This window comes from Pseudonaja textilis, chromosome 11 (assembly GCF_049901715.1).
Source record: "Pseudonaja textilis isolate UNSWEBS1 chromosome 11, rPseTex1.2, whole genome shotgun sequence".
NCBI lineage: Eukaryota > Metazoa > Chordata > Lepidosauria > Squamata > Elapidae > Pseudonaja > Pseudonaja textilis.
In genome coordinates, this window is record NC_142000.1 from 4,529,207 (window position 1) to 4,556,757 (window position 27,551).

At 43.4% G+C, this 27,551-nt stretch overlaps 1 protein-coding gene and 1 long non-coding RNA gene across 4 annotated transcripts in view; one reads left to right on the forward strand and one right to left on the reverse strand.

Moving 5' to 3' along the window:
- Positions 1–1,019: 1,019 nt before the first annotated feature.
- On the reverse strand, positions 1,020–5,245 carry LOC148124816 (uncharacterized). The gene is made up of 3 exons (XR_015744907.1): positions 5,178–5,245; positions 2,297–2,557; positions 1,020–1,157 (listed from the first exon to the last, which is right to left on the reverse strand). It is a non-coding gene; the product is annotated as an uncharacterized LOC148124816 (long non-coding RNA).
- Positions 5,246–5,519: 274 nt separating this feature from the next.
- The window catches only part of NECAB2 (N-terminal EF-hand calcium binding protein 2), a 239,797-nt gene continuing 217,765 nt past the window's right edge, over positions 5,520–27,551 (forward strand). For 2 of the 3 annotated variants that reach the window (XR_015744934.1, XM_087940473.1), the window contains exons 1-2: positions 5,520–5,802; positions 21,392–21,416. Coding sequence is in view for 2 of the 3 variants with exons in the window: in XM_087940473.1 (XP_087796599.1) it covers positions 5,548–5,802; positions 21,392–21,416 (280 nt within the window). In the remaining variant the exon portion in view is untranslated. The remainder of the gene's footprint in view (positions 5,803–21,391; positions 21,417–27,551) is intronic. The other variant, XM_087940474.1, reaches the window with a different exon arrangement.

Consider the following 27,551-nt stretch of genomic DNA (forward strand, 5'->3'; position numbering starts at 1 on the left):
ACTGAGGGGAAGATGAGCGGGCGGGGGGGGGGACAGGGTCATAGGTGATAGCAAATTACATGCCTCAGAGATGGCTTCCTATGGGTCAATGCCGACCTGTTGCTCCTCATAAATCTTATGGATTCTTCTGAAGTTTGGCTGGAGGCTCATGATTTAATCGGTGCAATCTTGCAGGAATCCTGACAGTTGCTTCGATGGCCTGCTTGAATTCAGATTGGACGGAACCGGAACCAGAATTGTATTGGTTCTCAAAGACCAATGAGCCCTCCCCCCACCAATCTCTACCTAGCTAAATGCTCCGATGCACTCTTACAGCTGTGACCTCTCCTCCTCCCCCATTGCCTAAGCGTTTGACACAATTTTCCATTCATTAGCAAATAGGAGCAAAACTGTATCTGCTCTGACATTTGCCTCCAAAGACCAGGGATCTTTCAGCCGGCTGGAAGCGTTTAATTAGTTAAATCTCCCCACGGAGCCCGAGATAGGAGAGGATTAGCCGAATCCCAGAGGGAGATAAAACCAGGTTGGGGGGAGGGAGGGCCTTCTCAGTGAACCTTAGCAGATATCAACCTTCCCTCGACTCAAAAAGGCATCAAGCAAACTGGGCAAATATTTCAAGATGCGAGGAAGATAGCCTGCTAAAACGCAGAGATGTCCCCTTGCCAACAAAAGGGCGTATAGTCAAGGCTATGGTTTTCCCCGTTGCAATGTGTGGCTGTGAAAGTTGGACCGTAAGGAAGGCTGAGCACCAAAGAATGGAGGCCTTTGAACTCTGGCGCTGAAGAAGAAGACTCCTACGAGTCCCTCGGACTGCAAGGCGATCCAACCGGTCAGTCCTAGAAGAGACCAACCCTGACTGCTCTTCAGAAGGCCAGATCCTGAAGATGAAGCTCAAAGACTTTGGCCACCTCATGAGAAGGAAGGACTCCCTGGAGAAGAAATAGCCTTCTGGGTTCAGTTCCAAGTGGGGAAGAAAGACACCGGGAAACATGGTGACTGCTTGGAAAGATGGTTTAATGGTGGACAGGCTTGGGAAGCTCTGCCCCACTCTGGTTGCAGTAATGACTTTCAGGGGAGGCTGGATCCAAACCCAATTACTGGCTCCAGTGGATGCAATGCCTCTACGGGGCAGCATCTTGTTTCCACGTGTGGCAGGGCTGGAAGAGAAAGAACCAGGGTTAGGGGTCAGGGTTAGAGTTGGGAACGATTGAAGGCAGCAGAAGAAGAAGGGGACGACAGAGAAGGAGGGGGCTGGATGGAGTCGCTGAAGCCGTCGGCGTGAGCTTAAATGGACTCCGGAGGATGGTAGAGGACAGGAAGGCCTGGAGGAATGTAGTCTATGAGGATTGCGATGGGTCGGACACGACTTTGCAACTAACAACTAAAGCTATGCTCAGGAATTCTCTGTCCCCTTTTTTCTGAGGGCCAAAGGGGCTTAAAACAGGGGTGTCCAACCTTGGCAACTTTAAGACTTGTGGACTTCAACTCCCAGAGTTCCTCAGCCAGCAAAGCTGGGAGTTGAAGTCCACAAGTCTTAAAGTTGCCAAGGTTGGACACCCCTGGCTTAAAAGATGTGACTACAGTTAGTCCTCAATTTATGGCCACAAAGGACCCCCAAATTTCTGTTGTTAAGCCAAGATGGTGATTTAAGCAATTTTTTTTACTGCCTTTATTACATTTTACAACCCCATTTTACAACTTTTCTGGGGAGTGGTATGGTAACCTAGAGGTGGAGCTCTTGCCTCACAATCAGGAGTCTGTGAGTTCAATCCTAGATAGAGGCAGCTTTTTTTTTTTTTCTCTCTCTGGGCACAATGAGAATATTGTCTGCTGAACAAAACTCCACACTGGTGACAGGAAGGGCATCTGGCCAGTAAAATTCTCTGCTAGCTCGATTCAGTTGCCCAGATTCCATCCCGCAAGGGATTATGGGGGGTTATTAAATGAAGATGATGGTGATTTTACAGCCTTTCTGGCCACAGTTGTTGAGTGAATCTCTACATGGTTCAGTTAATAACATGGTCCAAATTCAGTTGCACTTGGCAACTGACTCAGTGAACCCGGCTTCTCGATTGGATTTTGCCTGTCGGACGGTCATGAAAGGAATCACATGACCTTGGGACACAGCAACGGTCATAAATAAGAGTCAGTTGCCAAGCGCAACTGAATTTGGACCATGGGACCATGAGGATGAGGCAATGGTTGTTAAGCGTAAAAAACAGTCATAAGTCACTTTTGCAGTGCTGTGATAACTTCAAATGGCCACTAAATGAACTGCTGTAAGTTGAGAACTTACCTGTATTTCTCTGGCAGAAAGATGGAGCGAAATGAGAAAAGTAGTTTGGTAGTTTCAAGATATTTTTTCACTCGGCCCTGGTCCATCTGTCCCTAAGAATCCCATAAGGAAAGAAATCCCTCTTTGGAAAAATAGGAATCAGCCACAGTTCCTTCCATCAAAATAAACGAGAACCAGCAGATTTTTTTTTCCCCTGGTGAGTATTAGTTTATAGTGCCCTTTTTTCAACTGGGTCCAATAAGCAGAGCTTAGGCTTTAGGACTGGGAAGGAAGGAAGGAGAGGGGGAGAGGGAGAGGAGGAAGGAAAGAGGGAGCGGGAGAGAAAGAAGGAAGGAAGGATGGAGAGGGAAAGGAAGAAGGGGAGAAGAGGGAGAGAGGGAGAGAAGGAAGGAAGGAGAGGGAGAGAAGGAAGGAAGAAGAGGGAGAGAAGGAAAGAAGGAAGGACGGAGAGGGAAAGGAAGAAGGGGAGAAGAGGGAGAGAGGGAGAGAAGGAAGGAAGAAGAGGGAGAGAAGGAAAGAAGGAAGGATGGAGAGGGAAAGGAAGAAGGGGAGAAGAGGGAGAGAGGGAGAGAAGGAAGGAAGGAGAGGGAGAGAAGGAAGAAGAGGGAGAGAGGGAGAGAAGGAAGGAAGGAGAGGGAAAGGAAGAAGGGGAGAAGAGGGAGAGAAGGAAGGAAGAAGAGGGAGAGAAAGAAAGAAGGAAGGAAGGAGAGGGAAAGGAAGAAGGGGAGAAGAGGGAGAGAGGGAGAGAAGGAAGGAAGGAAGAGAGGAGAGAAGGAAAGAAGGAAGGAAGGAGAGGAAAGGAAGAAGGGGAGAAGAGGGAGAGAAGGAAGGAAGAAGAGGGAGAGAAAGAAAGAAGGAAGGATGGAGAGGGAAAGAAGGAAGGAGAGAAGGAAGGAAGGAAAGGGAAAGAGGGGGAAAGGGAAGAAGGCAGGAGTTATATCTCAGTTTTCCTTGAAGAACTCTCTGGAATTTTCCAGATATATAGGAAGCCCTGATCTTCTGAAGAACATCGAGTTGGAGAAGGTTGCTGTGCATGCAGGCCTTTCATTTTGGTTCCTCCTATAACAACCCTGGGAAGATTTTTCCTCTTGGGGAATCTTGCCATAGTTCAGCACGCAGAGCAGCAGTGAATCCCAACAGCTTCCACGGAAAAGTGTCAAATTCATGAATACATGTACTAGATGCTTACTCCACCTTTATTACTTTATAAATAACTCAAGGCGGCAAACATACATAACACCCCTTCCTCCTCCTGTTTTACTTTTGTTAGCTTTCCATTCAGAACAGAGCCAAAATGTCAGTAAAGGTGGCACAATCTGTTGGTGGCCTTGGAAAGGTGTCCTAAGTTCACACCTGTTGCTCGGTAGGTAAAGGTCTCCATCATGGCTTAAGGTCTCATTGGCAATTCACTACAAGCACTATTGTTTGCTCCAAAAGACACCATCCCTGCATTCAGTATTACCCTGTTTGCTTTCTATGTTAAACCATGGTTTATTATTTTTTGGACTCCACTGTGGACATAAAGTGGAGAGTTGCCTGTAATCCATGTTTGTCTGGATTTGTGCAAGACACTAAGCTAAAATTAGCTTTGGATTTGGTTTAGCATACTATATCAACCAGTTCACAGATTATACACAACGCTGTGGTTGCTTTTTTAAAATCTGAATTAGTATTTTAGTGCTTCTTGGTCTGACTTAAGTGGAAACTCAGGCTTTGAGATTTGCAAACCATGATTCATGAATCAATATGTATTCGGTGTCAATGTGTCATGCAGAATTATTATGGCTGTTTTAGACTGGGTTTCGTATTGCCCCCCCTTTCTCCAAAGAACTGGAACATGGTTGTTGGGTGTGTTAAAAGTCTTGACCCAGGTTGTAAGCTGTTTCGAGGAATGCTGCCTTTGCAATTGACCGATGGTGATTTGGTCAATGCCGAACATGTTCAAGGGGTGCTCCAGATGTTTTGGGGTTGCACTCATGGTGCCTATTGCAATTGGAACGATCTTTGCTTTCTTTCGCCACAGTCATTCTACTTCTTTTTGCAGGCATTTGTATTTTGTGATGTTCTTCAGTTTTCTCTCCTCTTCTGCATTGCAAACTATCCAGACTTAATGATCTCTACTATACAGTATGTTGTGTTCTATTGTTCTATTATGTTATGTTATATTGTTCTGTTATGTTATGTTCTATTGTTATGTTATGTTCTATTGTTATGTTGTTATATTATGTTATGTTATGTTGTTATGTTGTTATATTATGTTACGTTCTATTGTTATGTTATATTATGTTATGTCCTATTGTTCTATTATGTTATATTGTTGTGTTATGTTATATTGTTATGTTATGTTCTATTGTTATATTATGTTCTATTGTTATATTATGTTATGTTATGTTATGTTATGTTATATTATGTTATATTGTTGTGTTATGTTATGTTATGTTATGTTATGTTGTTATATTATGTTATGTTATGTTGTTAAGTTACGTTATGTTGTTATGTTGTTTTATGATATGTTAATGTATGTTGTGTTATGTTGTTATATTATGTTATGTTACGTTATGACCAATATATAGGTCGACTCATCTTCTCATCTTTCCAGGGTCGGTAAAATGAGGACTCAGATTGTTAGGGGCAATATGCTGACTCTGTAAAGCCCTACGAAGTGGTCTCTAAAAGTCTAAGTGCTCTGCTCTGCTCTGCTGTTATTACACGGCATATCGTCTATCATAAGATCTCATCTCTCACCTCATCCTATAATTTCGGACAACTGACGACTGGAGTTTGCTCGCTTTCCTCTTACCCTTCCCCCTTTTCCTTTGCATTGGGCTTTTCAATTCTCTCCCCACCCCGTCCCCCCCCGCTCCCAAAATAAATCTGGTACCTAGGAAACTTCAGGAAGCGGCTCATCCTCCTTCCCCAGGCGCGCCGCGGCGAGAAGCCAGGGGCGGCCCCGCGCCTCCCCTCCTCCTCCTCCTCCTCCTCCTCCGGCTGGATCGGAGACCAGACCCGCCTGCCGCGCCCCCTTCCTCCTCCCGCCCACCCGCGCCGCCCCCCCCTCCGGCTTTTCATTCCCTCTCGCCCCCCTCGGCGGGGCCAGTCCTGCCTGCCTGCCTGCCTGCCTGCCTTGCCTCCGGCGGGGGGCGCGCAAGGGTGGGCTCGGGCTCGGGGCGCGGAGGGAGCCGGGGCTGGGGACGGGAGGGTGGGGGGGGGAGGGAATACCCCCGGCTCCGGCATGAAGGCGTCGGGGAAAGATGTGTGAGCGGGCAGCGCGTTACTGCCGCGAGAGCGTCCACAGGCTGCTCCGCCAGCAGCAGCAACAGCAGCCGGCGAGCGGCGGTGGTAGCGGCGGCGGCGGCGGTAGCGGCGGCGGGCTGGACGGCTTGCTCCGCTGGGTGGTCACCAAGATGAGCGACGGCAAGAGCCCCCTGGCCGAGCGGGAGCTGCTGCCCGAGGAGCCCGGGGCCGCCGGCGCTGAGCCGAAGAAAGGCACCTCGGTCATCCTGGACGTGAGTCGCGGGGCACCTGGAAGGGTGGAAACCCCCCTTTCTTTTTCTTTTTGGCATGCCTCCCGGACCCGTCTAGCTGCCCTCACTTGGCCCTGGGTCCAGCTTCTCATCTCGCCCCACCCACCCCTTCCGACACCGCTCGCCCCCCCCGTGCTTTTCTCCTGACCCGGATCGTTTGGGGGATCGGGCGGGGGGGGGGGCTGGCAGTCGGGGTTCCCCGGGCTGGGCGATCCCCCTTAGCAGAAGACTTCGTTTTCCCTTGGAAAGACCCTCGCGCGGTGGTGGTGGGCGGTGGAGCCTCCAGCGGCGGGGAGCAGTCTATCCCGAGCCTCGGAGTCTCTGGGCGCTAACCAAGTCTGGAGTCCCCGGAGTTTTTAGCGGGATAGGGAACCAGGCAAGGGGTTTTTTTGGGGGGGGGGGGGGGGGTGAAGGGGGGATTGGTGGTTTTGGTGGCCCCTGAGGTGGTCCACTCCAGGGGGACCTTTGCAGACCGTTCAAATATGGTATAGGATCTCCTGCTTGGGCAGTGAGTGGGTTGGACTAGATGGCCTACAACAGGGGTCTCCAACCTTGGCAACTTTAAGCCTGGCGGACTTCAACTCCCAGAATTCCCCAGCCAGCTGGCTGGGGAATTCTGGGAGTTGAAGTCCGCCAGGCTTAAAGTTGCCAAGGTTGGAGACCCCTGGCCTACAAGGTCCCTTCCAACTCTGTTAATCTGTAAGATGTCCCTCCCCATCCTGGAGAAAGACAGCCCCCCCTCCCCAAAGTAGCCTGGTTCCGAAACCCAGGAGGGGGGGGCACTTGGAAACCCAGAGTCCTGGGGACGGGGAGGTTAAAAAAAAAAAGAGGAAGGGGTTTGTCCCAGAGCATCTGCAAAAGGCTTCCTTGGAAAAGTGAAGAACTTGAGAATGTGGTCCTTTTTAGGAAAAGCCTCAAACTTTGAAGCAACCTCATTGCAGTCAATTGGGTGGGTGGGCCAGCCCCCCCTTTCTCCCCTGACTGAGTCCCTGGCCGATTGCCACATCACAACCACAACCACAACGATCTCCGCAGGTGCATCGATTTTTGAACAGCCCTAGAAATTCCTAGAAAACCTTTCCAGCCGTTCAGTAACTTTTACGATCCCTTCAGTTTTACAATCCCCTTGCGGAGTCCGAAGAAGTTTTCTCCTCTTCAAAACTATTCAACAAACGGAGAAACAACCCAGCTTGCTTTGCAGGGAAAGGAGGAAAATCCTAGACAAAAGAATAATGGCTGAGGCTATTTCCCCTCGTAGGGAAGAAATTCCCCTCTTCCTCTCTCTCTCTCTCTCTGTCCTTCTTCGAGAATTAATATTTTATGACCCCCTCCTGGCATGTAATTTATTGGAGTGTAGATGGGAAGTAGAAAAATCTTTCCCCGGTTTCCCCAGATCATAACAAATCTGGCCTGTCAGATCTTATTAAATAAAGTTTTCCTTTTGGGGTTGATCTCAAGAAAGTTTATGGTGGTAACGAATTTTGTTAAAAGTTATATCAGTGTGCAGTGCTGTGAGCTGTTATTTTTACAGTATTGGAAAGCCTCAGGAAAGGGAATCTCCTGTGAACATAATTTACATAGAGAGTTCTTTCGGAAATCATGGATAATAGATTGTCTTGTGTTTTTTTTGTTTTAATCGATCCGAAGGCTTTTTTTTGCATTGGTAAGAATCGCAAGTGATAACGAAGGCTTTGTTTATCAATAAGGAAGGAAAAATGCACTTTTCCTGCTAGAATTATGCAAGACAAGCAGTTTTCTCGCACAGTTCCCAGTCTTAACTTGTCAAAGAATGTGGTTGTGTCATGTTGAAAAAACGTTTGGCTAATGAATTTATTGCAAGGTTTTGGGGTTTGTTTGTTTTTTTTGAAGAAAATTGTACAGTGAACAAAGAACTTTTCTGATGTTGTTTAGGATTGGTGGCCTTAATTATTTTGTATCAAACTGGTGGCAGAATTACAGAGTTGAAAGGGACCTTAGAGGTCATCCATTCCAACCCCCTGCTCGGACTCTATAGTACACATCCAGACAAGTAAGATGTCCAGTCTCTTCTTAAAAGTCTCCAATGATGAAGCACCTACAACTTCTGAAGGCAACCTGTTCCATTGATTAATTGTTGTCACTCTCAGGAAATTTCTCCTTAGTTTTAGGTTGCTTCTCTCCTAGGTTAGTTTTCATCCATTGCTTCTTGCCCTGCCTTCAAGTGCTTGGGAGAATAGATTGATCCCCTCTTCTTTGTGACAGCCCCTCAAATATTGTTTGTTAAAATTTGACACACAATCATGTTCACTAACCTCTTTATCCCACACCACTTGAATAAACACGTTAACTAGCTCAGTTACGAACACCTTGATAGATGTTTAACTTTTTAAATGTTACCCTTGTTAGTTCCTTGTGGTTTTGAATGCTTTGTGAATTGGTTTACTTGGTTAGTTTATAGTTCAATATATATATATATATATATATATATATATATATATATATATATATATATATATATATATATATACATACATACATACATACATACACACACACACATACATATATATATATATACATACATACATACATACATACATACATACATACACATCCTGTTCTCCCAGCTGCAAACAATGAAAGAGATCAGGACCCTTTCCTCTCCCGTAAGCCACGTTGCTCCCTTCTCCATTCCTCCCTGCATGCTGTAGGATGAAGAGGGGATGGCCCTGGGTCTTCCTCTAAATGCCCAGCCAGACTGTGCCCTTTCCCCGTTTCTTCCACAGCCACTGGAGCCACACTCCCACTCCCTGTCAGCTACTCAATCTCCCCCTCAGAATCAGATTCCAACAAGGGCATGACACAACCCAAGCAGAAAGCACCCAGCAGTCTCACAAACACTCTGCAGTTCATTTAATGACTGTTCAAAGTTATAATGGCACTGAAAAAAGTGACTTATGACTATTTTCACACTTAACAACCATTGCAGCATCCCCTTGGTCACGTGATCAAAATTCAGATGTTTGGCAACTGGCTCACATTTATGACGGTTGCTATGTCCCCTTGGGGTCATGTGATCCCCTTTTGCAACGTTCTGACGAGCAAAGTCAAAGGGAAAGCCAGATTCACTTAACAACCCTCTTACACACTTAACAACAGGCGTGATTCACTTAACAACTGTGGCAAGAAAAGGTTGCAAAACAGGGAGTAACTCACTTAACAAATGTCTTGCTTAGCAACAGAAATTTTGGACTCAATTGTGGTCGTAAGTCAAGGGCTACTGTAATTCTGTCATCTTGCTCTAACAACGATCGACCCTAGGAAGCAACTGAAGAGATTGCTATAAAATGAATGACGGGGGTGGGGAAGTGTTCCAGCAGCTTTGGTTCTGTTTTGTGCATTAGAAATTATTTTACTGAGGTCCCTGAATGATCTGATGGTCTCACCCAAGCAAGGTGTCAGACCTGCCCCTGCCTGTTCCCTTAGGGAAGTGAAACCCTTGACTCCATTTGAAGTGGAAAGGCAACTTTTACTAAGAGATGCTGATTGCAAGAAAGTCCAGCGGAATCTAAAAATCCCCGTGCTTCAATACAGAATTAAAATCCCTGGTTTCCCCTAGACCTCCCCGCATAGTCCGGTCAGGCATAGCCAATCCAGCACCGTCATGATGTTGTAAGAAACTCAGAGAGGTTTGGCCTGGCGAAATTCCACACTCGGGGCAAAGGGCCTTGGAGATGCCAGCAGGAACCAGATTCCAAACCCTTCCGTTCTTCCTCAACTTTCAATCCCCCCCACTCTCTAATTCCCATAAAAGTATACAGGTTTTTATTGCTGATTTGTTCCCCCCTCCCTTCCCTGATCAATGGCAGAACACCAGCGAGGCGCCAAGCCGAAGCTGGTGGATCTGACACAGGGGTACTGTCAGCTTTGGAAGCCATATTGAGATCCGATGCTCCCACGCTGCCAGAATTGAGCCTGGGAAAGTGGGAGGGGGGAATTCATTGGAGTATATCTAGTTAGACATAATCAAATTCTTTTTCTGATTCAAGGTCAGGTGTTGCACATAACGAGAGGAACTTGGGATGGATGGTGATTGGGCCATGTGATGTGATGGGTGCAGGGGATGGATTTGTAGTTTTTACTTATTGTAAGGAAGATTCAGAATTCAGGATTCCCCAGTGGTGCCAGTTACTATCCAAATAAAAGGAACTCTGTCTCAGGGTTATTGGTTGGAGTAGGAGGTTTGCTGGAATGCTGACAGGTACGCTAGATCTCACAGATTTAATGGGACGGGATATAACCTGCTGGTTCTCAGTCCGAGTCCTGCTTAGTCCATTGATAGAGACTGTTTGATTAACTGAGTACAGGTAGGACGATCCCTTAAACAGGAGCCATCAGTGTGTGGCAGCAGCCAAAAAGGCTATTACAATCCTTGGTTGCGTATATAGAAGCATAGAATCAAAAATCACATGACTTTTTGGCATTCTTTCTTTAATGATGCGATCCCACTATTTCTTTGATATTAGTGTAACTCTTATCTCATGGCGAGTTGTCCTGTGTCGAGTTGGCCACAGAGAATTGGCTGCAGCGAATTGTCGTAGATCCCTTGCTAAGGGAGGGAGTTTCATGCTGCAACGCTGTGTGTGTGTTCCACTGCACTTTGCAGCAGTAATAGCAACAACAATCAGAATAACAACCCCAATAATAAAGCATATACCTCTGAATCTGCCATTTTGGAAAGCATCAAGGTATCAAAAGAAAAACAGAACGAGTCAGTTACTATTTCACTTCTCTTTTGGAAATACTACCCAGAGTTGTTTCAGAGGAGATGTTAACAGTGCCAGCTAAAATTTAGCTGATGTAGCAAGTGGAAATTTAGTCCACTAAATATTTTGCAGGTACTTGACACCCAGGTCTCTTCTCTGCTGTTGTCGGTTGATGAGCTGTGCAAGATTCTCTTATTTTGGCACGAAGCACCTTCCCTCCCGCTTGCCTTACATTAAGGGTAGTTTAAGGAGTCCAGAAGAGAGACTCGGATCTTCTCCGAACGACTTGAAAAGAAATAGCGGCAGAGGGGGGATTGAGCCGGTTCGGACCGGTTCAAATGAACCGGTAGTTCTGGTGATTAGTTGGCCCCGCTCACCTGCCCCTGCCGGAATCCGTCCTATATTTCCGTGTTTTGCAGCCCATTTGATTCACATGGCACAGTGCGCGCTCACCGAACCGGTTGCTACGCCGGTTGAATCCCACCACTGAATAGCGGTGGTGACTCTTCCTCTAAATATCTGAGCAACTTGATGCGATATCCGTTCTGACCAAGGCTTCCTGAGACCATAATTAATCACACGCTTAGTCCACCCATTGCTTCTAGTCCTGCCCTCTGGTGCTTTGGAGTGAATGTGTCACCACATGTTGAAGACTTGCAAAATTGAGCTTTCTCATTTTTGATACTTTATGGTAGGAAAAGACAATTCTTAGGGTTATTTTTCCAGAGCAGAAACAAGAGTGCTAACTACCAGGGCTCAAGGATAATTTAGGATAGAAATGGTGTAGGGCAGTGGCCCCCAACCTTTTTTGAACCAGGGACCGGTTTCACGATTATTTATTCTTCCACGGACCGGTACCTGAGTAACACAAGACTCCCCCACCATCGGGACGGCTCTTCATTTGAAGCTGCCCCCACCTTCGACGAAACTAAGGCGCGAGCACCCAAACGCCGCTTTCCAACTGAAAATCCGGAAGCAACCGAAAACCCAGAAGCGCCGTCGAAACAAGATGGCGGCGCCCAAGCTTTGCGGCCTGGTAGAAAATGATCCACAGACCGGTACCGGTTCGGGGACTGGTGGTTGGGGACCCCCAGTGTAGGGTCTCCTGCTTGGGCAGGGGGTTGGACTAGATGACCTACAAGATCCCTTCCAACTCCATTATTCTGTATACACTGAGAACATTCTTTGCTTTGAGAAGGGAACACAGGTAGTCCTTGACTTACGGCCATTTGTTTGAAGTTACAACGGTGCTGAAAAAAGTGACTCATGACCAATCCTCGCACTTATGACAGTTGCAACATTCCCCCTGGTCATATGATCAAGATTTGGGATCTCAACAACCGGTATGTATTTACAATGATTGCATTTGTGACTGGCCTGGCCTAATAAGAACATTCATTGAAGGAAGCCAAATTTCGTTGCACAAAAGAGCTCATCAAATTGGGTATGGTTCACTTAATGACCGCCACATTTAGCAACGGAAGTTCCAGTTCCACTTGCAGTTGTCTCATATGTGATGAGGCATCTCAATTATTCTGGATATTTGTGTTGATTTTCTGCTTCTGTGATGCAGTGTCTGTCTCTGGTGAGAATAGCATTTCTCAAAGCAACAGTCAAGCACAGTATCACATTTAAGTGAGCCTCTTTTAGTGAAAGGCTAGAAGTCGTGCAGAAAATGTGCAGAATTAAAAATGATATTGTCAAAAGCAGCGCATTGCTGAATTTGGCCCACCTTGTTTTCAAATACCCTGTTTCCCCCAAAATGCAACCTACCCTGAAAGTAAGTCCTAGCTTGATTTTTACACATGCACCCAATATAAGCCCTACCCCGCAAAATAAGCCCTAATTAAGATCCCGCTCAATCCAGAATGCACGAGAAAAAATTAAGCTGGGGTGGGGATCGGGGAGTGGAACTGCCCTACTACTTACCTTTGGACAGTTGTAGCCAGGCCTGGCACACCCCGACACTTGCCTTGCCGGTCCATTTCTTCTGCAGCCAGCAAGGCTGGCAAGGCTTTCCTGAAGGCCTCTGTAGCGGATAACAAAGCTCTGGATCGATCCAAAGCTCCATTATCAGCGGCAGAGGCCTTCAGGAAAGCCTTGCTGTCTGCAGAAGAAGAAGTTCCTGAAGGCCTCTGACAGCAAAAAGGAGGCCAGGGGTGATGCGTGCAAGTATGGTTAGCCAGTGGATGACTTCCCCCGAAAATAAGACCTGGTGCCTGTTTTGGTGGGGAAAAAAAACAAGACGGGGTCTTATTTTGGGGGAAACACAGGTACAGGGTTGTCATTTTCACCCTCTCTACACTTAATGTCAGATGTTCTCTCTGGTTTTGTTTAGATGGTGTTTTATCAAGAGTTAGTTGAGTCTAAATATTAAGCAGAGAGAGAGAGAGAGAGAGAGAGACTAAGGAGAGAGGAGAAAAAAATTGTTTATTGATTTATCTCTGGGGAGCCGTTGTGGGGGTGGGTGATAACAAATGAGTGATTGCTCTTCTAAATTTATGCTACCAGTCCTGAAATATTTTCCCCGATGAAAGTAGACCTGTTCAGTTCACTTCAATCTTTATTACCGTCACGGAGCAGCAGAAAAAAAATAAAACATTAAAATAAAACACAACAGAACCAAACAGAACAAAGCATAGTAGAACATAGAATCCTAGGGCTGGAAGGGACCTTGGAGGTCACCTAGTCCAGCTCCTGACCAAGATAGGACAACTTATACAAGCCCAATCAAATGCTTGTCCAGAGTTTAAGTTATAGGGCAGATATAAAGATGGATAAGCAGTCCTTGACTTAAGCTACAGTTGAGCCCCAAATCTCTGCTGTTAAGTGTGGCAATTGTTAAATGAGTTTTGCCCCATTTTATGACCTTTCTTGCTACAGTCGTTAAGTGAATCACTGCAGCTGTTAACTTAGTAACCCAGTTGTTAAGTGAACCTGGCTCCGCATGGACTTTGCTTGCCAGAAGGTCAAAAAAGGGGATCACATGACTCTGGGATGCTGTGACAGTCATAAGTGTGAGGCAGTTGCCATGCGTCTGAATTTTGGTCACATGATCCTGTGGATGCTGTAGAGGTCATAATTGTGAAAAATGGTCATAAGTCACATTTTTCAGTGCCATTGTAAGTTTGAATGGTCTCGTGCAAATTGAGAACAACTTCTTCTTCTTCTTCTTCTTCTTCTTCTTCTTCTTCTTCTTCTTCTTCTTCTTCTTCTTCTCCTCCTCCTCCTCCTCCTCCTCCTCCTCCTCCTCCTCCTCCTTCTTCCTTCCTTCCTTCCTTCCTTCCTTCCTTCCTTCCTTCCTTTCCTCCTCCTCCTCCTCCTCCTCCTCCTCCTCCTCCTCCTCCTCCTCCTCCTCCTCCTCCTCCTCCTCCTCCTCCTCCTCTTATTCTTATTCTTATTCTTATTCTTCTATATCCATCATCGGATGTTGGCAATCCTATTTTTATCAACAGCTGCACAAAAAAGGGCTGCTGAATTTTGTTAGCAGATTTCAGGCCAGGACGAGGCACGAGATGAATGGCATGAATTTGGTTCTTCATAAAAGGGACATTTCAGATTGTGTTTAATTTGGGGTTTAGGAGACTTCCCACCAGACACTCCTCGCCAAGTGCAAAGCAACATGTCCTTGATTATCTGAGAAAGAATGTTGTTGAGTCTTCATCTTTCAACTCCCCAATGAAATCCCCCCTCCCAAATTCCCAGGCACTAAATGTGGCAGCCTCAAAGTATCCAAGCAAAATATGACTTCCAAGGCTGACAAACTGTTTCTTGGATACATCATATTGGCACAAACTGGTGAAAGCCAACTCTGGAATTTCCATGGCTTTCACCTAATTGATAGGAAACGTTTCTCCTCCCTCCCCCAAGTCACTGGTCATGCTGTCCAATCCAGGTGCTGGGTTCCTTGCTTCTCCTCTGGCCAGCCTCCTGTGAGAATGTCCTTGGTTCCCACAGGAAAACTTTCTTGTTCTGGCTACACAAAACCCCCATCTAACTATTTTCCCCCCTCCTTCTGTTGTGTGGCAACCCTAGAAGCCTCCAAGATGGCCTCAGCCAAGTTCACTTCAGGGTTAACAGCGTATTAACAGCGGCTAGGATTGTATTTGCTAAAAATTGGAAGAATGAGAAAATACCATCACAGGAAGAAATTATTAAGAAAATATTGGAATGTGCTGAAATGAGTAGATTGACATTTAAAATTAGAGAACAAGAAGATAAACAATTCTATGAAGTTTGGGACCTTTTCTATCAATGGCTAGATAATAAAATATAATAATAGAATATTTAGAACCTTAGGAAACAATGAATACATACTTCTTTTTTTTATTTGATACTATCTTTATAAAATTCTATTAAGATAGACTTGGTATGACTTTATGATTTGTTATAAAATAAACTAAGTAAACTATAGATATCTCGTTAAAGTATGAACTAACAAAATTATAGTCAAATGATTGTTTAATAATGATATCAGGCTATATAATTGTTGATTGATAATATGAGCTATTATGTAATATAATTACAATGGAGACTATGAAATGGATGCACAAAAAAATACACCAACCGACACACTGTCTGTAAACTCATGAAGGAAAGGATGATGTTTTTATGTTTTATGTGTTTTTGTTTGTTGTCAAAATTAATAAAACTGTTTTTTTTTTAAAAAAAGAGGTTTTTTTGCAATCAAATGGCTAAAAGCAAAGTGTGGAAGGCAAGCCATGGGAATTAAAATCCTCCTTGCCCGGTGCCATCCGAAGGGATTAGAACTACGAGTCCCAGCTTCTTAAATCAGCCAGTTATGGAATTTATTAGGTCTGTTTTTTCCCCTCCCTGTTTCGACTACCCATTTATTCTAATCCATTTTTTGTGTGCCATTACCTGCCTTATAGGTGGGCAATTAAATTGTGTCTTAACAGCTGGACTTCCTTGCCCAGCGGACTTCAAATGCAGCAGCCTTTTGTCTATTCTTATTTCAGATTTGCCCTGTTAGCAGCGCACTTCAGAGGCTGGTTTGAGCTGCCATGTCCTTTTTAATGCTAACTTCGCCCCGATTCAAGCATCGCTTGAGGTGTATTTAAAAGGCAGAAACCAACACGACTGGTCTCTGGGATAGTATTGCTGAGATCATCTTGCGTTTTTTTTTTAAATTTTTTATTTTAACAACAAAACAACATAGACATACCACATAAAACATAAAAATATCATCCTTCTTCATAAATTTACAAACAGTGCATCGGTTGGTTTACCACTTTTTTTTTGTGCATCCATTTCCTAGTCACTAATATAATTATATTACATAATAGCTCATATTATCAATCAATAATTGTATAACCTAATATCATCACTAAAAACATCATTTATCTATAATTTTGTTAATTCATATTTTAACGAGATAACTATAGTTTACTTAGTTTATTTTGCAATAAATCATAAGATCATACCAAATCTATCTTGATAATGTTTTATAAAGATAATATCAAAAAAAGGAAAAAAAAATTTTATGCTAAATCTGAATATTCTATTATTATGTTTTATTATCTAACCATTGATAAAAAAGACCCCAAACTTCATAAAACTGTTTATCTTCTTGTTCTCTAATTTCAAATGTCAATTTACTCATTTCAGCACAATCCAATATTTTCTTAATAATTTCTTCCTCTGGTGGAGTTTTCTCACTCTTCCAGTTTTTAGCAAATACAATCCTAATATATTTACAATCAAATACTTCAAATTTTTATTATATATATCAGGTAAGATTCCGAGATCATCTTGCATTTTGATCCCGTATGTTTCCCTCTTTTTTTCCTTTCCTTGCATCACTGTTTCTTTTGAGTTATGACCCAGAAAATAAAGTCTTTCGCTCTCCAGCTGAACGAAAGCTATTTATATGACAGCCTTTTTCATCCTGTTGACGTTGTGGTCTCTTGTGGTTGTTTAATCAGGTGTGCTCTGTAGCTCGAATGAATGAGCTCAAGACGGAATAATATGGGGTGTAATATGTATATATATGTACACACACATATCAACACCCCCCCCCCACACACACATACTTCTTGACATTTTGAATGAAAATGCAAAACAATTTAAATTTCCAATACCTTTTGATTCTAGTGTGAGACTAGAAGCAAATTGCCTATGGATAGTGCCAGTTAGGAGTGTTTTAAATTGGATTGTTGTGCAGTAAAATGTTTATATAATGGCTATATGCAAAAAAATGTTTTCTTCAATTGCTTGTTGAAATAAGAGAAGGGGAGCAAGTTGCTTTCTTTTATTCCTATTCACAGTTCTCTCTCTTTCTCTCTCTCCCTCCCTCCCTCCCTCCTATCTATCTATGTATCCATCTCTATCTATCCATCCATCCATCCATCCACCACTCTCTCTCATCTATCTATCTATCTATCTATCTATCTATCTATCTATCTATCTATCTATCTATCTATCTATCTATCTATCTATCTATCCATCCATCCATCCATCCATCTGCCCATCCCTCACTCTCATCTATTTATCCATCCATCCATCCACCTCTCTCATCCATCCATCCATTCGTCCGTCCGTCTGTCCATCCGTCCATCCATCCATCCGTCTGTCTGTCTGTCTGTCTGTCTGTCCGTCCATCCATCCATCCATCCATCCATCCATCCATCCATCCATCCATCCATCATCTCCCCCTCTCATCTATCTAGCTATTCATCCATCCATCCATCTCTCTATCTACATCTCTTTCTCTCTCTCTCTCTCCCTACCTACCTACCTACCTACCTACCTACCATCTCTCCCTTCCCCTCTCCCCTCTTGCTATCTCACTCTATATCTGTCTAAAGTATATGAAAGAAAGTCAAAATAATCGTCTCAGTTCTGTTGGATATAAGAGAAGAACTCCGTCAGCCTTTACAAGAATGGCTCCCGCAGCAATGAAGGAGCATTCAGGAATCTTTGCCAGTTGCTTCATGGCCTGACCAAGCTTGATGGGCTATCCTTCTTTTCACTTTTATTTCTTCCTTCCCTCTACCCATTCATCCATTCATTCATTCATTATATATTCATTATGCATTTGATATGGTACCCAACTCCAATAATTCTGGGTGGCCCAGAACCATAGTTGGGGAAATTTCAGCTGGTGCACTCTAATGAGTCTGGTTTTTTTTAAAAAATAATCATAATAATAATTTAAGTTAGCCATGATTTTCACGAATTGTACTTCCAACCCATCTGGAGGTTTCAAGGGAGGTTTGTCTTCCGCAGTGGATTGCCTCCATCTCTTAAGCGTTTTTTTTTTTGAACTGATTTTTGTTGTTGTTGTTATTTACTGTATTTGTCTCCAGATATTATTTCCACGAGATGTCTCCTATTATTTGTATGTGTGTTTGTGTGTCACCCCCCTCTCCTTCCCTTGGTTCTGCTTCTGCTTGGTTTGGCTTCAATTTATCTCCGTCCCATGCAGAGAAAAAGATGGCGTCTCTTTTACTATCCTACATTAATTATACAAGCATTGTGGGTTCACAGGGATCAGCTTTGCTGGCGCATCCTCTTTTCTAATATCGGAGTATCAAATCTAATTTTATTGTGCGTTCTGTTGGCAACCTCACCCTTGACTTTGGGCTCAGCGTTTGTAACTCCCCCACGCTTGGTCCTTAATAAACGCTCCTTTGTTTCGTTCGTTACTCCACCAATCTATTTCCCCCCCCACCCACCGACAAACTAGGAAATATCTTGTAAGCTTCATATCCTCACCGGTGCAATTCAGTGATCTTGGTCAGATTTCCCCCTTTTTCCCTGGCTGTTCATCGGGCGTCTGTTATGGGAACAGCTGCTAAACGTCTTAGGAAGGGAAGATGGTGAAGAACAACAGTTCAAGTTAAAAACAAGGTGACCCTCGCTTGGCACTCAGTGCTGTTTCTCCCTGGGGGGGGCGGGGGGGGGCGGCCCAGGAGACTTTGCACCAAAGAAAAGCCCTTTGGAGGTTTTCAAGAAAAGTTTGGACACTCAGGATGGGTGTTTGGACGTCCAGGATGTTTGGACATCCAGGATGGTAGGAAGTTTGGACGTCCAGGATGGTAGGAAGATCAACCTTAGGCCTTAGGCAAGGGGGTTGGACTAGAAGACCTCCAAGGTCCTTTCCAGCGCTAGGATTCTATGCTTCTTGGTGCTCTCTGAACTTAGGTGTTTTCTTGTAGACATTTCATTACCCAGTCTAGGTAACATGATCGGTGCACTGCAATGAAGCATTTGCAAGAAAACAGCCAAACTTAGAGAGCACGAAGGACCTCACAGTTCTCTTCTTTCTCCTTCTCCTTCCTCTTCCCCTTCCCCTCCTCCTCCTCTTCCTCCTCCCTTCCCCAAGCTCCATTCCCTTCTAGCAATGATGATGTTACCTAGTTTGGACAACAAAACATCTGCAAGAAAACAGCTAAGCTCAGAGAGTAGCAAGGACCCCCTCATGTCAACCCCGAGCTATAAATATTCTCCTTTATTAATTCTTTCCCATTGCTAGTCATCTCATTAGATGTGGCAGAATAAGCGTATTATCAATGCCGTGAATCAAGGAGAGTGTTCTGACCCAAACCTTGTTCCAAGGAAACAAACATGAAACAGAGGTAACAGCAAAACCTTTTAATGATTCTTTACGAATTCTGTTCCTTCCCGGTTAAAAGGCTGTTTCAAATTAATTGTCTCTGATAAGAACAAGCCTTGCCAAGGTGGTCCAAGGCTGCCAAGAACATTAAATAAAATTGCCAAGAAATATTTCAAACAGAAAGAGTCTCCAAACACCAACCAAGAGAGTCCGAATGTCCACAAGGCTTGAGTGCAAAAACTTCTTTGCTTCCTGCAAAGAACTCTGGTTTCTCAGCTAGCTTTTATCTCGTGAGGGAGGGGCCATCACCTTGCAGCCTTGCTCCCGAGTCTCCCATGCTGCTGCAGCTGCTCTTTCCTTCGAGCGGCCCTACACACATGCATGCTGGGCACAGGCTCCTCAGGGGCCTCTTCATCACTGCTGCCAGCCTCCATAATCTCCAAAGGCGACATTGCACTCCCTGATGGTCCTGGCCCCATCCCTGCGTCACACGCAGGCCCCTCATCTGAGTCCTCGCTCTCCAAAACCTCATCTGTCTGCGCCTGCTGCCCGCAAACCATGACAGGCAGGAAATGGGTCCTTTTCTTTTGTGGACCCTGTCCTTTGGATACGATTTCCATGGGGATCAGGTTGGCCTCTGACCCTGCTTGTGTTTTGCAAAACCCTGAAGACATGGCTGCGATCCTGAGCATGGACATCTGGAGTAATTTAGGGCCTCTAATATGGTTATTTAATTCCTGGGTTTTTTTAAAAATAATAAGATTTCTATTTTTCAGCTTCAAAAATACATACATTCCATTTTTTTCTCAAGCAGTGTGTCATCTGGGCACAAGGAGTTTTTCACCATTTACAACTTTACAACCATTTACAACGCTTTACAACTTTTTCACATTCACATTAATATTATTTCTCTAAACTTAGAATTAAGATACATCAAACAGCTAAACATTATACAACTCTTCTAGTGAGAGTACCATATTAACATTACATCTCATTATTTTTGTCCTAGATATATTAACAATTCTCATCTTATGGCTATCTCTATCTTATCTTATTTTCTATTCTTCTTTATTCTTCTTCATTACCAAATTCCTTTTTTGTTCTCTAACCGTTGATTAAATGTTTCCCATATCATATAGTTTTCAGTTTGCTCTTTCTCCTTGATTGCTATTGTTAATCTGTTCATCTCGGCGTAGTCTAATATTTTCCTAATTATCTCCTCATCTGTGGGGATCTCCTCACCTTTCCAATGTTGTGCAAATACCATTCAAGCTGCAGTTAGAATGTGAATAATTAAAAATACATTTTCTCTTTGTTATACATTTCAGGGAGAATCCCCAACAGAAATATTTCTGGTTTTAACTCAATACGTCGTTTTATCATCTCTTCCAACTCTTTATTTTCATTCAGTATTTCTTTGCTTCTCCGCACATCTACCACATATGATGGTAGGATCTGGTGACATTTCCAACATTTAGCTAATTTGTCTTTAAACATCTTTGCCAACCGCGCCAGTGCAAAATGCCATCTGTAAAACATCTTATACAAATTCTCTTTATATGCCATTGATATTGTTAATCTGTAATTCCTGTCCCACAATTTCTGCTGTTATCTAATTCCTGTTTGTTGGGTTTTTATCCTGGTTGCCAGGTGGTCCTTGAGTTTTGACCATAACTGAGTCTGGCAAGTATGTTCCTAAGGTTGTAAAATACTGTAGTAGATCATCACATGACTGAACCTGACTCTACAATGGTTTGTGTGATTGCTTGTACATTAAGGCTACCATATTTCACTTCATTGCTTCTGTTTTTAATTGCTGTTAGATGCTCTGAATCACCAAGTTTGCGGGGGGTGGAATGTATGGTCAGAAAAATCAAAACAAATAAATATGCCAAAGAATATTCCCAGCCACTGTAGTTTCTCCATTGTGTTTTATAGTTTGGTGCAGGCGATGGTACCCAACCGAATTGGCTTGTTCAACAAGCTATGATTAATACAATTGTGGCTTAAAAGCAAAGTGTGAACAAGACCTCATCTTCCTGCAAAGCCAGATTTTTTTCCTTGTTTAATTAGGGCTTCATATGCTGTTTTGCTCTCCAGCCATTATACCATGTAAATTAGGATTTGTGGCTTATCATGATATAATAATTCAACTAGTGGGCTTAATCCATACAAAAATAAGTATTGGTTTGAACTGTAGTGACCAAGTTATAATGAAATAATAAATATATCTCTTTTTTACTTCTAGATCTTCAGACGAGCAGACAAAAATGGTGAGTTGCTCCCTTCTTTCCTTCCTTCTCTTTCTTTCTTCCTTCCTTTCTTCCTTCCTTCCTTCTCTTCCGTCCTTCCTTTTTTTTGATATTGTATTGCTGAAAAGATAAATGTATTTTTTTAACTGGAGACCCCTGCATTGAAAAAAAATATTATTATTATTGTTGTTGTTGTTGTTGTTGTTGTTGTTATTATTATTATTATTATTATTATGTGATTTTCACAAAGAAGGAGAAGGCTCCAAATATTTTATAAGTACCTTTCTTTGGGAAAAAAAAATCTACAGTAAATCATTATCTATGTCCTTCTCTCTCCCATCAAAACTCCAGAAGAGAAGAGAGTAATTCTAAGACTCTTCAGCCATCAAGAATATTAGTCTTGATGGCTCTACAGTCTTAGAATTACTCTCTTTTTTCCTTTTGCCAAGAACTAAGAAACAAATGCAGGTCATCCTCAACTTATTACCATAATGGAGCCTGCCCATTGCGGTCCTAAAGTGGATTGTCACATGACTGTAAACTATTTTTTCAAGTTTTTCAGTGGTGGTCGTTAAATGGTTAAGTAAGACTGGACAGCCACTTGTCTAAAACGTTATAGGCTCTCCTGCTTGTACAGGGAGCTTAGAATAGAATAAAGCTGGAAGGGACCTTGGAGGTCTTCTAGACCAGCCCCCTTCTCAAGCAGGAGAACCTATACTATTTCAGATAGGTAGCTCTCCAGTCTCATTGTTACACAAGGAACCAATGCAGTCAATGTTCCTTGTATTGCGTGTGTGTGGGTTCTCTCTCTCTCTCTCTCTGCCTCCCTCCCTCCCTCTCTCTTTTACTACCACAGCATACCCTCCTGTCATAAACCAAACCTACCATCCTTCCTAATGGACCCATATTTTGCTGTTTAATTTATGCAGTGGGAGAGCGTGAAAATAATTCTAAATGTTGTTTATTTGGGCCTGGGAGTTGCACTTTATTTGTGTAGAGTATAACTTCCTTAGACAATAATTTGGAGGAAAAGATTGTGGAATATGGAGAGATGGTTCTGAGTCTAAGATGAGAGGCAGCTGTAGTTTTTTTTTTTTTAAAAAAGCACATGAAGTGAAAAAGGAAGAAAAGTTATACAGATACTCCTTATGACCCCAGTTGAGTCCGACATTTCTGTTGCTAAGCGAGACAATTGTTAAGTGAATTTTGCCCCATTTTATGCCACAGTTGCTAAGTGAATCACTGCAGTTGTTAAGTTAGTAATATGGTTGTTAAGGGACGCAGTGGCTCAGAGGCTAAGACGCTGAGCTTGTCGATCAGAAATGTCGGCAGTTTGGTGGTTTGAATCCCCAGTGCCACGTCACGGAGTGAGCTCCAGTTCCTTGTCCCAGCTTCTGCCAACCTAGCAGTTCGAAAGCACGTAAAAAATGCAAGTAGAACAATAGGGACCCCTTTGGTGGGAAGGCAACAGCGTTCCGTGCGTCTTCAAAGGTGTTTAGTCCTGCCGGCCACATGACCACGGAGACGTCTTCGGACAGCGCTGGCTCTTCGGCTTTGAAATGGAGATGAGCACCGCTCTCTAAGAGCCAGAAAAGATGTGTGTGAGGGGAACCTTTACTTTTACCTATGGTTGTTAAGTGAATCTGGCTTCCCCATTGACTTTGCTTGTCAGAAGTTTGCAAAAGGGGATCACGTACTCTGCAACCGTCATAAATATGAGTCGGTTGCCAAGTGCCTTGAATTTTGATCATGTGACCATGAAGATGCTGTAATGGTCACAAGTGTGAAAAACAGTACTTGTTTTCAGTGTCATTATAACTTGGAACAGTCTTTAAACTATTCAAGGATTTCCTGGATTGTAGTAACGTTTTCTGCCCTTTTTAATATCAAGCAGCAGCCATCTTATTCCCCCCCCAATAAATAATTATTCCCTTCTAAACTGCACTGGGTCAAACTTCAGCTTAAGTCCTGGTTCCAGTTCTCAACCCCAGGGCTCTTTAGATACTGTTTAGAGAAGAGCAAGAACGAGTTGAGAGTTGGGAAGAATTTAGGATGTTGACTTTTGCAAAGAAGAGGCTTTGAGAGGGAGTTATGCAGGCAGTCTTTAAATACCTGAAATAGAATCCTATAGTTAAAAAAAGAGTCAGGATTATTTTAGAACCGAATATTTGTAGCTCAGACTTGAGATGTAGAATCGTTGGTGCTTTCAGAGCTTGGTGGTTTTCTTGCAGAAATTTTAGTACCAAACTAGGCAACATTATCAATTCTATCCCAAAGGTGTTCTTTTTTTCAGGAGGCCACTGAACTTTCTGGTTTGTTTGTTTTTTGAAGACATTTCACTTCTCATCTAAGAAGCTTCTTCAGCTTCTTTCTCCGAAGAAGCTTCTTGGAGGAGAAGCGAAACATCTTCCAAGAAAAACCAGAAAATCTGTTGGCCTCTTGGAAAAAAAGCACCTTTGGGACAACCTTAATCTGGAGGACTGAGAATCTCCACAGACATCGTCGACCCTAGAAGGGAGTCGGGTGCAAACTGATGGCGTTACCTACTTTGATAATGAAACACCTGCAAGGAAACCATCGAGCTCAGACAGTACCAAGGACCCCACACTGAGTGTTTTCTTTAATGTCTCAAATTACAGGTCATAAATTTTGTTCATTTGTAGCCTCATTTGTAGTCCGTTTCCTCCTGGAATTTTAGCCCATTCGCAAATGGCCCCCGGCGGCCTGGAATTCATTAATTCAGACTGAACGTCAGGAAGAATTTCCTAACAGTATGAACAGTTTCGTAATGCTTCAGAATTAAAGATGTTTTGTCCTTTGTACCAACTGAACATAAAAGAGACTCTTTCTGCTGCTTGCTAAAATAGTCTAACTTTTCTTTTCAGCTTTTGATAAAAGAAAGCGGCCTGTTTAAGAAGGCCATTTGTTCGAGCTAATATGGCTCTTAAAAGCGTTTCTTTTCTTTTCTTTTAAGGCTAGCACAGAATGAACCGATGGTTGAAATCCTGTGCTACGGAGAGGTTCTTTTGAATAATTTTCAATGGATGCTCAGCCCTAGAGAATTGCACCCGTGTTCCAAAATGATGATGGACTTTGTGATACGTTCATGCAGAGGTTGGGCACGCATTTATCAGAGTAGGTTTAAATTCTAATGAGTAGGTTTGTTTAGTTGTATTGGAAGCATCATAATTAAAATAAGGCATGCTGTATGACATAAACATTAAACTATAAAATACAAGATTAAAATAGGCACAATTTAAACAGATCTTGCTCAGAAACTAGTAAGAGTAGAGTAGAGTAGAGTAGAGTAGAGTAGAGTAGAGTAGAATAGAATAGAATAGAATAGAATAGAATAGCAGCTGGAAGGGACCTTGGAGGTCTTCTAGTCCACCCCGCTCCCTGCTCAAGCAGGAGACTCTATACCATTCTAGACAAGTGGCTGTCTAGTCTCTTCTTAAAAACCTCCATTAATTATGTTCTGTCACGCTGCCATGAGGTCAAGTGAACACTGATTGGCACACAAAGGGCAGGTATTGTCTGCATGTCGCCACAATCACAAAGAATGGTAGCTACCAAATCGCCCCATTTGCTCAGAGTGTCTTGTCAACTTGTTGTACCCGTGTGCGGTCTATTCAACAATTTCCATACGTCCCAGCTTTCACCTGACCCAGGTGCCAGCCCCTCTGTTGGCTCCATCCAGTGTTGGTTTTTTGTAGGCTTCCCTGGGTCCTAGAAGAATCCATGGAGAGTAGAAGATGAAAATGATAGTAGAAGATAGTAGAAGGATCTTCTACTATCCATAAGTAGTAGAAGGTGATTGATAATTTCAGTGTCCTCTTCCAACTCTAGGATTCCAGGGTTTAAAATGCCACAGATTCTCATGCCCCTCCTTCTAGAAAGGGGAGCATGATGGCTCGGCAGTTAAAGACAATGAGCTCGAACCTCGGTTTGAGGCCCGAATGCCACACGACAGGGTGAGCTCCCACTCTCGCTTCAGCTCCTCCCTATCTAGCAGTTTGAAAGCATGTGAATACGAGTAGATAAATAGGTACCACTTTCGTGAGAAGGTAGCATCATTCTGAGCATGTAATCATGCTGGTCACATGACCTTGGAAATTGTCTTTGGACAATGCTGACTCCCTCAACTAGGAAATGGAGATGAGCACCACCTCCAGAGGTGGCATTCAGCAGGTTCCGACCAGTTCTGGAGAAGCGGTAGTGGAAACTTAGAGTAGTTCAAAGAACTGGCAAATACCACCTCTGACCGCCCCTGCCCCCATCTCTTCTCCACCTCCCATTGAGTCCCAGCTGGTTGGCTGGGTAACCTTTGATTGCCCTGCACAGGAGAATTTCATGCCCACCAAGCCACGCCCACCAAGCCATGCCACACCCAGCAAGCCACGCCCACAGAACTGGAAGTAAAAAAAATTGAATCCCGCCACTGACCACTTCCTAGAATCTGACACAACTGGATAGGGGGAACTTTTACCTTACTTCTGTAGAAACAGTGCAGCGTTAATTTTTGTCATCATTTTAAATTAAGTTTTACCAAAAGATAAAAATGACAAAAAAAAAAATTAAGAGAACGAAAAGAGGGAAAGAGAAAAGTGCAGAGACACAGAGAGCGAATGAAAAACTGACTTTTTTTCAGTACAATAAAATACAAAAATAATATAACCTTTTGTTTTACGTTTCATAACATTTCAAGCTATTTCTGTAATTACCAAATTGTTCTATTCATCCAAACCTAAAATCAAAGTTTCATTTTTTTTTCAGTTTTGAGCAAAATGTTCAGCAAGCGGTTTCCACGTAAGAAACAAAACTAAATAATTTCTTCTCTTTGAGTAAAACAGTTTTTCCATCTCCGCTAACTGCAAAAAATCCCCACAAAAAAAACAAAAGAAAAGAAAAAAAATGCAGGATTAGAAACTAAACTGTGCATATATCAGTAGTTTACCCAGGTAATAGCAATAGACTTAGTGCTACTGCTCATTTTACCCACCTTGGAAAGGATGGAAGGCTGAGTCAACCTTGAGCTGGACAGGATCGAACTGCTGGTAGTTGGCAGAGTCAGCCTGCAATACTGCATTATAACCAGAAGGAAGGAAGGAAGGAAGGATGGATGGATGGATGGAAGGGAGGAAGGAAGGAAGGAAGGAAGGAAGGAAGGAAGGAAGGAAGGAAGGAAAGGCAATAAAGAAAAAAGGAAAAGAAATAGCACTTAGACTTATATACTGCTTCACAGTGCTTTCCAGCCCTCTCTAAGCGGTTTACAGAGTCAGCCTCTTGCCCCCAACAATCTGGGTCCTCATTTTACCCACCTCAGAAGGATGGAGGGCTGAGTCAACCTTGTGCTGGTCAGGTACAAACTGCTGGCAGTCGGCAGTGAGTTAGCCTACAATAGTGAATTCTAACCACTATGCCACCACTCAGAAACTATTGTGCATTATCACAATCCTAATTAAACAGGGAGATTTAAGCTGCAAGTTAATAGCATTTTAGAGTGTTGAAATTCGACGTTGTCAGTCCTAACAGCCGCAGAAGAAAAGAAAAGAGGGAAAAAGACTGTGAACATGTTGTGACAGCAACCACATGTAGTTGAAGACATTTTGCCAAAGGAAATATACAGCTTTCCATTCATGCAACCATGGACACAGCTGTGATTTATTCGTAAATGTAAAGGAAAGAGAGAAAGTTTCTTATTTGCATTATGCAATGATTGCTTTTCCTTATCTGGCTTTCTTAGAAACTGTCCGCTTTGAGTTATTTAGAGTTGTGATTTTCTAACCTGGAAACTTTAACTTCAAGTCCCAAATTTCCCCAGCCAACACATCAATTAAAGTTTAATACTAAATTGGCACTAGATAAGGATCAATAGAATTCAAGAAGTACTTGGACTTGGACCAGAGGTGGTATTCAGCAGGCTCTGACCAATTCTGGAGTATCGGTAGCGGAAACTTTGAGTAGTTGGGAGGACCGGCCAATTCCACCTCTGACTGGCCCCGCCAACCCCATCTCTTCTCTGCCTCCCATTGAGTCCCAGCTGATCAGCTGGGTCTTCTTGGGTTGCCCTGCACAGGAGAACGGAGCTGGAAAGCAGGTTAGTGGGGTGGGGCGGGAATGGGGGGGTTTGCAGTTACCTTTCCCTACCACGCC